Below are 12,086 nucleotides of genomic sequence, written 5' to 3' on the forward strand. Positions count from 1 at the left end.
CGGAGGAGGGCTTCCCTGGTGGTGCAGTGGTTGAGAGTCCGCCTGCCGATGCAGGGGACACGGGTTCGTGCCCCGGTCCGGGAAGATCCCACATGCCGTGGAGCGGCTGGGCCCGTGAGCCATGGCTACTGAGCCTGCGCATCCGGAGCCTGTGCTCCGCAACGGGAGAGGCCACAACAGTGAGAGGCTCGCGTACAGCAAAAAAAAAAAAAAAAACAAAGAAAACACAGAGGACAACATCAGGACTGAAAGCAGTTTGTTGTACTCAGGGACTGAGCTACTCACATATATCACTCAAGTCAGGACGTGAGAGCAAGTCACAAAGCTTGGCTAAGGCAAGGTGGGCCGTCTGGATTCTTCCCTCTGCTTGCATTCAAACGCCCCTACTTGCCCCTATTTATTCCTGATTTGTTTATATTCATAGTCAACTTCTTGGCTCAGGCACTGGGCTCATTGTGATGAACTTGATACCGATATCTGACTCCCAGGAAAATTCTGATGGCTCTCATTCCAACCAAGGGACAATCTCTTCGTCTCACCAGTAACTGAGTGAAAGGATCCTGTTTAGAGATGAGGAGAAAACTAGTCCCAGGAAACATTAAGTGACAGACCCTCGGTAGGAAAGCTGAGTGGCAGAGCACAACCTAGAATCCTTACTCTTACGGACACTCACTCTCCTGTCTCAGACAATGTAAGTTGAAAAGACAAATGGGTTCAGGAGAAAAATAATCATTTGCCTTTTATGAACTATATAATAATGGATTCAAGGACAATTTCAGCAAAGAACAGTCTAGGTTATGGCTCAAAGACAGAAAATTGGTAAGTTTGGTCTATGACTAAAAAACTGTGATTGTAAGTGATCTACTAAAGAAGTTCGAAAACGAAATGAGCTGAGTTCTTGAAAACAGATATGAAAGGGCAACAATGCACTTTACGAGAAGAATTACATATATGAATCTCATGAGTTTGAGGTATCTGATCTACTGGGATATTTATTCTGAGTACTCAGAATATCATTACTATAGTTAAACATCTGGTAATTTGTGTTGTAACATTTGAGGACACTATAAAGGATGTGCACTATAAAGGATGTGTGGAGAGGCCACAACAGTAAGAGGCCCGCGTACCGCAAAAAAAAAAAAAAAAAAAAAAAGATAACGTAAACAAGAAAACAAAAAGAGCCATACCAATAATGCTCTTTAAGAATTAACAATATTTTGTTATTGGTCACCAATTGAATATTAAACTAGCAGAAAGTGATTTTTTTAAAAAGATACAGCAGAGCAAAAATAAAGATCCTAAAAGCTTTCAGAGAAGAAAAACAGAGATGGGACCCAAGTGGCTGGGAATTCAACCAGAAAAGCAGCAGAGGGAGGTCCCAGAATCAGAGCTGTGCTGCAGGCATTGGGGGCAACCAGTCCTTAACCAGAGCAGGAGGGGGGCCTCCAGGAAGGAAAAGAAGAGTTGAGACATAAATATAAACACTTGGGTACAAATCTATGGATGAATATATGACAGATCCGATGTAATGATCAGAAAGAAGTTAAGAAAAAAGACAAGTGAAAAAAAATCAAACCTTATACAGGCAAGGAAAATAACCACAGTACACTGACTTGGCTGTGAACATTGTTTACAGGGTTATAATGACATAAACACTGAATGCTGATTTAATTAAATTCTGTGATATAACAATATTTAGAAAGGATGGAGAAAGGAGAAGTTGAGGAGAAATATAGGGAATCCTTGTATAGTAAAGTCCTTGTATAGTAAAATCAATAGATATTATATAAAACTGATTTATCAAGAAAAAACAATTGTTTTTGGCTGTCATTAGCACTATTCAACAATTTTTCCAGCTTTCCTCTTTCCAAGTTGATAGCAGAATTGTTGGCATGGCTCGTGACTTACTTGGCCAGTGAAATGTTAGTGCAAGTGATATGATGGAAACTCAAAGAGCCAGGGTGTGATTTGCCCCTTTTCTTCCCTCCTGCCCAGTGACTGGGGATGTTCCAGAGGATGGATGTGCCACCAGCCTGGAGGCTGGTGTGGGGAGACATGGAGCCCAGTGGACCCACTTGGATTTGAAGGGTGTTGGTTATCTTGCTTTTCATGACTGATCCTGCATATTATTTAGAGTCTTGGAAGTAAATAACAAAAGGAACAGCTGAAAGAGTTGAAAATGGCCTGCTCGCAGGACTGTGGGGTGTGGACAGGTCAAACAGGAGACTGTCCCTTTTCATTTTAAACCTTGTACATCTATTTGATTAAAAAAAAAAAAGCCATGGTACCTACAGAACATATATCTCAAGCAACCAGATGAATGTGCAAATGGAAATTCAAAGAGCAAGTGATTAGGGGAGAACAGGTATTCCCTGCTCCTCTCATTTCCATAGAGGGTAAGGAACTTCCACTCCACTCCCGAAGAAAGGGGGACACTTCCAGCTTCTTTTGGATGCAGCCAGGAGAGTGGAGTCACTTATCTGATTGGTGAGTTTGGGAAAAGCAAACTAGGCTCATCCCCATTGGGTCAATCTTTGCTTACATTTTTGAAGGCACCCTGCCTACGGGACTATTACTCTCTACTCCCCCATGCAGTCAGCCGGGCAGTCAGCAGGGGAGCGGGGGAAATCCTACAGCTACACAAGTGTGCTAGATTATTGTGTGACTAGGTGGGCAAGGCTGGCTAATTCAGGGGTGAAATATTAATAAGCTTGTTTGGCCAGAGGTCCAGAGCCATGTTTGCTAATCAGCTTTGTCGGTAATGATGCCAGTGTTTGAGATCTCCATATATCAGTTTCCTGTGTCCTATTTCTCAATGGGTTGAGAACTCAGAAGGAACTCCTCCAAAACATGAATATCAGTCATCACTCAACTCTGTAATCAGATTAATAACACACTATAAGGATAATGCCTTTTTTCTAGTTAGAAAAATACAGATGTGTAGAAAAAGTCTGAAAGATATATGCTTATCTGTATTTTCTAATTTTTCTTCCCATATTACTTGGGTAATAAAAATGCTCAAATACTAGACTTAGAATTTAAAAGTAACATTATAAATTTACAGAGCATTGTTTCTTAGGATTCATGGTTATATCTGAATGATTTATCTAGATTGGCTTTGTTTTCATTTACCATCAGTTTCTTATAATTGGTATGCTTAGAAGAGCTTTAAAGAAAACATTACTTATGTGTCCAAAAGTTGGGTTATATCTGGTACTCTAAGTAGAGAAAGTACAGGCCAGAAGAACCACACTGTTCAAGTTTAGTTACATAGTTATGCGCTGATAAAGTAAAAAATAATTTAATTATGTATAATGACATCCATCCTGCAATGGCAATAAAATTTTCCATTATTTAATAACCTACTTCCATTTCTTTACCAATTGATTCCTCTTCTGTTTCTTCTACTTGAGATACATTTTCATTTGAAGTAACTTTAGGAGTTGTAGGCAATGATATTTCAGCGATTTGCGTAAGATTAGATAATTTCTCGTGAACTGAAATAACTCTAAAAATAACAAACATGCATGCATTTTACTTGAAAAGTTAAGTAAGGCATTCATTTATTCCCAGAATCAATAAAACATGTAAAGTAAGTGCTTAGTTATTTAACACTTAGATTTCTGGCATCCCCAAACATCATTCAATCATTCCTTCATTCAAGAGACATGAGAACAGAGACACAATTCTCACCTGCATAGTGTTTATGATCTAGTTATATGCTCAGACAGATTTATAATTATAAACTGGCAAAGACACAAAGCAAAAAAAAATATAGACATCCAAAATATTTGCTTAAGATGAAAATAAAGAAAATAAATATCTACATGGGCAAAGAAACACCAGGCAATGACAGAAGATCTACTCCTACTTAAACTCAGTGCCACGCTCTGATTGGCTGGCTGGCCTGAAGCTAAGAATTAGGACAAGTCAGCAATGGCTCTAAGAGACGGGTCAACGAGCCCACACAGTGACATGTACTGTGTGGGGAGTGGGGGCAGGGAGAAGAATCAAGTAAAAAGGAAAAGCTAAAGCCGAGGAAGAGGGCAGAGGACGCACTGGCAATCGTGCGCAGGACAGAAAGCTTCTGGAGCCACGGTCCAGTGAACCATGGAGGCGCTGGAGACAGAGGTTAACTAGTGAATGCAGTCAGAAGCTGGAAAAGCATTGAAACAGCTGAGGGAGGCGAAGAGCCACCTGCAGGGCTCCCAGTGACTCTAGGATACAGGCACGTAGAGCGCAGGTGCGCACATATTCGTGCGTGGGTGTGCGGGTCTCCATGCAGGGGCGGAGGGAAATTTTTATGAAAATGAAGGAGATGATGCAAAAAAGCAAAACGACATCAGGAGCAAATGCAGGAACATCGATTTCCCCAGTTTCCCGCAGCATGCTCTTCCTTTGCCTTCTATAGGCTGATCAACAAGAGCAATTCCCCATAGACTGATCGTGACCCTCATAAGAACACAAGGAACTCCACCCTGGGTGGGAGAAATACTGTCACCAAGGGATGAATCAGATGAACGTTTGTCAGGCAACTTCCTCTATGATAGCCTCAGTGACAGGGGCATGTCCCTAACTTTAGTCACCCTACCATTGATCATAAACACACGAAAATCCAGAACTTTTTGGAGTAAAACAAGAATCCTGTCAGTTTGATTACATTCTGCTCTGCAGAAATTATAATCATTTTCATCATGTGGTTCTGAAAAAAAAAATTCTGCCATGTTTCTGGATGTACAAGGAAAGAACATAATTTCCTAACTTTGTGGCTTAGCTGTGCTGGTATAGTCCTTTGTCTAAGATTTTCCACCATGACACTGAAAAAAATTTTAAAAAGGAAAAGAAAAAGAAAGTTGACTGAATAATTGAAAGTATGCCAGCTCTTGAAACATCTCTTGTTTTATTCTCTTTCATGGAGAGGCCAAAGAGAAAAGAGTTCTTCAAAATGGAAATCAAGGACCAGGAACCAGACTCTCCAGGTGAGGATGGAGAAGCGCCAAGTCCCTGCACTCAGTAGGTGGTGAGCAGGGCAAAGAGCTGACACTGACAGACACAGGAGGCCATGATGAGACTTGACACTTGCCCAGTGCTTTCAGCCTTTCAAAGTATCTGCATACGTTATACATGCATACAAAGTATATGCATACACTGTCTGGCCTGATCCTGACAGTAACTCCAAAAGGTAGGCAAAATATTATTTCCATCTCAGAGATGAGGAAATGGAGGCTGAGGTCGCAAGGGCAATGAACAATGGAATCAAAACTAAATTAACTAGGGCTTCCCTGGTGGCGCAGTGGTTGAGAGTCCGCCTGCCGATGCAAGGGACATGGGTTCGTGCCCCGGTCTGGGAGGATCCCACGTGCCGCGGAGCGGCTGGGCCTGTGAGCCATGGCCGCTGGGCCTGCGCGTCCGGAGCCTGTGCTCCACAGCGGGAGAGGCCACAGCAGTGAGAGGCCCACGTACCGCAAAAAAACAAAAACAAAACTAAATTAACTAAGCAAAGAAAAAAAGAGAAAAACAAACAAGGAATTTGGTAAGGTGAAATCAGAAAAGAGAGAAACCAGGCATGAGCAGAAATTAGAGTCTCCATCCCCGGTTTGAAGGAGAGGGAGGAAAACAGAGTGGCTGACGCAGAGGCTTTTGACTTGGGGAACAATATAAAATAGGACTGGTCAAAGAGGAAAGGGTGAGACCAGGATGGTGGTGGAGTCTGGGCTTAATTTTGCAACTTAATACAGAGCCACATTAAGTTCTTTTTAAAACACACCCCAAACTACAGGCAAAATATAGTACAGACAACATCTTTGTACTGTCTATAATCTTTATGAAGTACCAGAAACCATTCCTCCAACAACTCTAGGTCCTATTATTATTATTCCCATTTTACTGATGAAGAGACTGAGGCACAGAGAGGTTAAGTAACCTGGTCAAGTTTGCTGAGATAGGAAGATACGAAGGGGCACAACCAGCATTTGAACCAAAACAGGCTGAATTCAGAGTTCATGCTCTTACCCACTGCAATATCATACTCTGCTAAGTAAAAGGAAGACTTTTCCAAAAATGTCTTCTAAAAGTTCGCCTGTGATTTACCTTGTATATTACTGAAACAGTCAATATTATGAAAGTATCAGCAAAGAGCTGTGGATAATCCATCTTTACTTGCCTGTTTAGTGGAACCCAGAAAGAGCCAACATATACATTGTTGTAAGCAGTAGATGTAACATCTGAAATATTCAGGGGCTTCATATTATAGGCATACAACAATAACACCTATAAGAAAGTTAAAAGACATATAAAATGTTACATCAAACTTACACTTTGCCTCAAAAACTGCAGCATCGGTTCTCAAAATAGTGTCATTATACTTTAAAAGGTTTTTCTTTGGAAGAGAAAAATGAGGTTTTTTTGTTTGTTTGTTTCCAATTCACTTTAAAGAGAAATGATATAAATAAGAATTGTGCAAAGGTTATGAGATGAAAATAAATGCTAGTTGGTACCAAGGTTATATTATTTTTGATGACTGACACTTCTTACTGCAGTTAAGTTTAAATTTCAGCCTCTGAAGGCCCTCTGCAACAAGTTCTAATGTATATTGTACCTGGTGAATATCCAACTTTGTTTCTTGTTCCTTCTCCATATGCCCCTTTCCCATCGGTGGTCATAGGTACGTTTGTGCATTCACTTATGCTGTTCCCTTCCTGTTCTCTCCGTGTATTCCAACCACACACAACTTACCAGCCCCCATCTCTAAGATGAAACTTCTCCTAATGACTCATGCTTTAGTAATTTCCCTGATGTTTGAACTCTGAAAATTCTTAGAGTCAGTCCCACACTCTACAGCACCTATTTACAATCATGAATTCACAGAATTTGAGATTCAGAGGACCTTAGAGGTGGTCTGCTTTAAGTCCTTCCAAGAAAGCTGAGGTCCAGAGCTGACAGTCAAAATTAACTAATTAAATGTATGCATTTATCTCCACTTCCTCACAAATCAAACTAAAATAAGAGTAAAGGGATTTTGGGAATTCCTGGCAGTCCAGTGGTTAGGACTCTGTGCTTCCACTGCAGGGGGCATGGGTTTGATCCCTTGTGGGGGAACTAAGATCCTGCAAGCCACCTGAAGTGTGGCCAAGAAAAAAAGAATGAAGGGATTTTTTTTTCTTAAAGGCATAAATCCACAAAGACAGAAGCAAGAGAGAAAATGAAGCAGATGAGAGATGTTAGCAACATTTTGAAAGCACCTGAAACATTTGAAAGCACCTCTGCTTAGTCAGCAGAGAGGAGAGGCTGTGTCCCACCTGCCTTCAGAGGGGCTGCCAACAACAAGCACGACCAAGAACCTCGAAAGCCTTGGGGACAACCTCCCTCCCATCCCTTCTCCGAGTCCATCCAACCAGGAGACTCCCTCCCTCCTTCCCTGCCTCTCCTCTGCTAGCCAAACTTCTTCCATTTTTCTCTCTGCTGAGGTTAAATCAAAGATCTATGCTCAGAAGGGACATTAGATTCCAGAGGTGGGGTGCTGAACTGAAAACGTTGGAATGAAGTGAAAGTCTATATTCTGAACAAGAGACATCCCTCTACCCCACTCCAGCCCCTGCCCAGAACACATAGAAAACTAAGCAGTAGTCTAAAAGAGTCCTCTTTGGGGAAATTTACCAGATGAAGAGAAAAGACCTACAGATACTGACATTTCAGGATCCACCAATGAAGCTGCTAGCTCCCACAGTCACCCGGCAATGAGGTTAAAAGCCCATAAGCCTGACTCAGTATGCTTCTCAGTGCCTCAAACATGAACAGACAGCCAAGGGTCACTAGACATGAAATGAAAGGTAGAGACCAAAACTAATGTAAGAAAAGAATTTGGAGAATCAAATACAAGATAGAGAGCAGAAGAAAACATCACTGAAACCATAATTAATATCCTCAGAGAGAGAAAGGCCAATATTGCATCTATGAAATAAGAACACAGTGCTATTAAAATGAAAGAGGATAAGAGAAGTAAACATTCAATCTAATAGGCTCAATATCTGAATAACAGAAATTCCAGAAAGTGCAGAGATCATCAGAGGGAGGAAATTATCAAAGAAAAACGTCTCCACGAACTGAAGAATATACTTCACATATTGAAAGGGGCACCCTAAGAATCCAGCACAATACCCACACCAAGGCACATCATGGAATTTTAGAACACAGTGAACAGAGGGCAGATCCTCAGAGTTTCCAGAGGAAAAAAGTCACAAAGAACTAGGAATCAGAATGGGAACAGAACTCTCAACAGCAGTGCAGGATTGCCAGAGATAATGGAGCAGTGCCACCCACATTTTGAGGGAAAGTAATTTTCAACCTAGAATTCTATGGCTAGGCAACAATGAATTAAGCATTAAAATGATGCTTAATTTTTGTCAGACATAGAAGGCCTTAAACTCCTATGAAAGTTCAGGGTTAATTTTAGTCTGTTGCAACCTTGTTAATCATCTCGGGGACTGAAGTCATGGAATTATTCCTTGGCGAAACCTAAATAGCGATTGTAGCCCTGTTTTAGGGTCTGAAACACACAAAGAGGCAGCCAGCTAACCAGCATCTTTTGTAGAAAATGCGCGTGTTGATGATTTACATCCGAATTCTATTGTTACCTTCACTTCTCTCACTGAGTCTGGCTCACGCCTGGTTTTGACTACATGATCAGAGAGGTACAAAAGCCTCCTCTCCCAGGTAAGACAGCAGCTTTCTTGAAACCAAGATATCTCACCGTATTTCGGCAGTTCATGACCCACAGAGGACGTGTGTCCCGTGCAACTGAGAGAGGACCCAGGAAGCTGCTCCTGGGTATCTTGGTCTCTCCTTTAGTCTGAAATCAGAACTCACTTGAATAAAGGAGGTCAATATTTAAACAATAAAACACTAAACTCACTCGCATAGTTGTGAGCCAGAGCTCTGGAGCCGGGGTGCCTGGGTTCGCCTCCACCACTTACTGGCTGTGTGATCTTGGGCAAATTATTAAAACATTATGCTTCTGCTTTCTCACTTGTAAAATTAAGATATGGTAATCCCCATCCCATGGATCAGGGTGAGGATTGAGTGAGTCAACGTAAAGTGCTTTAAGCGGTATTTAGAGCATTACTGTTGTCATTTTTAGCCCCATGATCACTACTGGCTCCTTATCCTTCCTGGATACCTCATTTTCTATATTCTCTTGGACCTGCTGCTAATCCCAAACCAGCTTTCCATCTAATCCCCCAGCCTGTTCTCATCTAATCCACTTAGTTCTTAGTTGATAATAGTGCTTAGTTCTATTCCCAACTTGTCTTTACTCCTCAAGGATAAGTTATATAACCTTGCATACTCAGGACTGGATTCTTCAGGAGGCAATGCGCCCATGATAAAATTTCCAGTGTTCCTTTATTCACTTCTGAAAATACTCTTTTCTTTCAATGGAAAGAAGTGATATGGTTTTGACGAACACTGAGGAATACTATATTTAAAACTGCCTTGTATGTTCATCATTATCAAGTAGGATTTATCTCAGGGATGCAAGGATGATTCAGTATTTGCAAATCAATGTGATGCACCACATTAACAAACTGAAGAATAAAAATTATATGATTATCTCAATAGATGCAGAAAAGGCTTTTGACAAATTCAATGTCCATTTATGATAAAAACTCTCAACAGAGTGGGTATAGAGAGAACATACCTCAACATAATAAAGGCCATATATGACAAACTTACAGCTAACATCATGCTCAATGGTGAAAAGCTTTTCCTCTAAGACCAGCAACAAGATAAGGATGCCCACTATGACCACTTTTATTCAACACAGTATTTGAAGTCCTAGGCACAGCAATCAGATAAGAAAAGAAGATCAAAGGTATCCAAATTACAGAGGAAGGAGTAAAACTGTCACTGTTTGCAGATGACATGATCCTATATATAGAAATCCTAAAGACACCACAAAAAACTATTAGAACTCATAAATGAAGTCAGTGAAGTTGCAGGATACAAAATTAATATACAGAAATACACTGCATTTCTATACACTAACAATGAACTATCAGAAAGAGAAATTAAGAAAACAATCCTCTTTACAATTGCATCAAAAAGAATAAAATACCTAGGAATAAGTCTAACCAAGGAGGTAAAAGACCTGTACTCAGAAAACTAAAAGACACTGATGAAAGAAATTGAAAACAACAGAAACAAATGGAATGACATACTGAATTCATGGACTGGAAGAATTAATATTGTTAAAATGACCATATTACCCAAGACAATCTACAGATTCAATGCGGTTCCTATCAAAATACCAATGGCATTTTTCACAGAACTAGAACAAATAATTCTAAAATTTGTATGGAACCACAAAAGACTTCAAAGAGCCAAAATAATCTTGAGAAAGAAGAACAAAGCTGGAGATACCATGCTCCCTGATTTCAAATTCTACTACAAAGCTATAGCAATCAAAACAGTATGGTACTGGCCCCCAAACAGACACATAGACCAATGGAACGAAATAGAAATAAACCCAGAAATAAACCCACACTTATACGGCCAACTAATCTACAACAAAGGAGGCAAGAATATACAATGGGGAAGAAAAAAACCTCTTTAATAAATGGTGTTGAGAAAACTGGACAGCTACATGCAAAAGAATCAAACTAGACTACTCTCTCACACCATATACAAAAATAAACTCAAATGGATTAAAGACTTAAATCTAAGACCTGAGGCCATAAAACCCCTAGAAGAAAACACAGGCAGTATGATCTTTGACATTGGTCTTAGCAATGTTTTTTTGGATCCATCTCCTCAGGCAAGGGAAACAAAAGCAAAAATAAACATATGGGACTACATCAAACTAAAAATCCTCTGAACAATGAAGGAAACTATCAACAAAAGGAAAAGACAGCCTACTGAGTGGGAGAAGATATCTGCAAGTGATATACCTGATAAGGCATTAGTATCCAAAATATACAAAGAACACATGCAACTCAAGCTCAAAAAAAGCAACAAACAAACAACCTGGTTAAAAAATGGACAGAGAATCTGAGTAGACATTTTTCCAAAGAAGACATACAGATGGCCAACAGGCACATGAAAAAATGCTCAACATCAAACATTAATAGGGAAATGAAACTCAAAACCACAATGCTCACCTCACACCTGAAAGAGTGGCTATTATAAAAAAGAACAAATAACAAGTGCTGATGAGGATGTGGAGAAAAGGGAAGTCTCATGCACTGTTGGTAGAAATGTAAATTAGTGCAGCCACTATGGAAAGCAGTATGAAGGTCCCTCAAAAAATTAAAGATAGAACTACCATATGATCCAGCAATTCCACTTCTGGAAAAAACACTAATTCAAAACAATATATATACATATATATATATATATATATATATATATATACACACACACATATATAGTTATCAATATATCAATCAATCAATCAAATATTTCTCAGCCATAAAAAAATAACAAGATCTTGCCATTTGGGACAACATGGATGGACCTAGAGGGTAGTATGCTAAGTGAAATAAGTCAGATGGAGAAAGACAAATACCACATGATTTCACTTACATGTGGACTCTAAAAAACAAAACAAATGATCAAATGTAACAAAACAGAAACAGACTCATAGGTACAGAGAATAAACCTGTGGTTGCCAGAGGGGAGAGGGGTTGGGGGGATGAGTGAAATCGATGGGGGGAGATTAAGAGGTACAAACTTGCAGTTTCAAAATAAATGAGTCACAGGGATGTAATATACAACATAGGAAATATAGTCAATACTACTGTAACAACTTTGTATGGTGACAGATGATAACTAGACTTTTCATGGTGATTATTTTGTAATGTGTACAAATGTGGAATCATTATGTTGTACACCTGAAACTAATACAATATTGTAAAACAATTTTACTTCAATTAAAAAAAAAAAGAAAGAAAGAAAAAGAAAAAATCGTCTTGTCCTCACAGCCCAGGAAGAGTGAAAGACGAATCCCTCTTCCACTAGATAGAGCTGATTTGTAATTTCCTCATCTTGATATCTTAATCACCTAACAAAATGCTTGGCACATAGTATGCACT

The 12,086-nt window shown here is 39.8% G+C and overlaps 1 protein-coding gene across 2 annotated transcripts in view; it reads right to left on the reverse strand.

Moving 5' to 3' along the window:
• The window catches only part of CFAP54 (cilia and flagella associated protein 54), a 301,722-nt gene that overhangs the window by 26,544 nt on the left and 263,092 nt on the right, over positions 1-12,086 (reverse strand). For both annotated transcript variants that reach the window (XM_073788328.1, XM_019952057.3), the window contains 2 exons: positions 6,164-6,270; positions 3,367-3,508 (listed from right to left, as the gene is read on the reverse strand). In XM_073788328.1, the coding sequence (XP_073644429.1) occupies positions 3,367-3,508; positions 6,164-6,270 (249 nt within the window). The remainder of the gene's footprint in view (positions 1-3,366; positions 3,509-6,163; positions 6,271-12,086) is intronic.

The sequence above is a fragment of the Tursiops truncatus genome, chromosome 11 (genome assembly GCF_011762595.2).
Source record: "Tursiops truncatus isolate mTurTru1 chromosome 11, mTurTru1.mat.Y, whole genome shotgun sequence".
NCBI lineage: Eukaryota > Metazoa > Chordata > Mammalia > Artiodactyla > Delphinidae > Tursiops > Tursiops truncatus.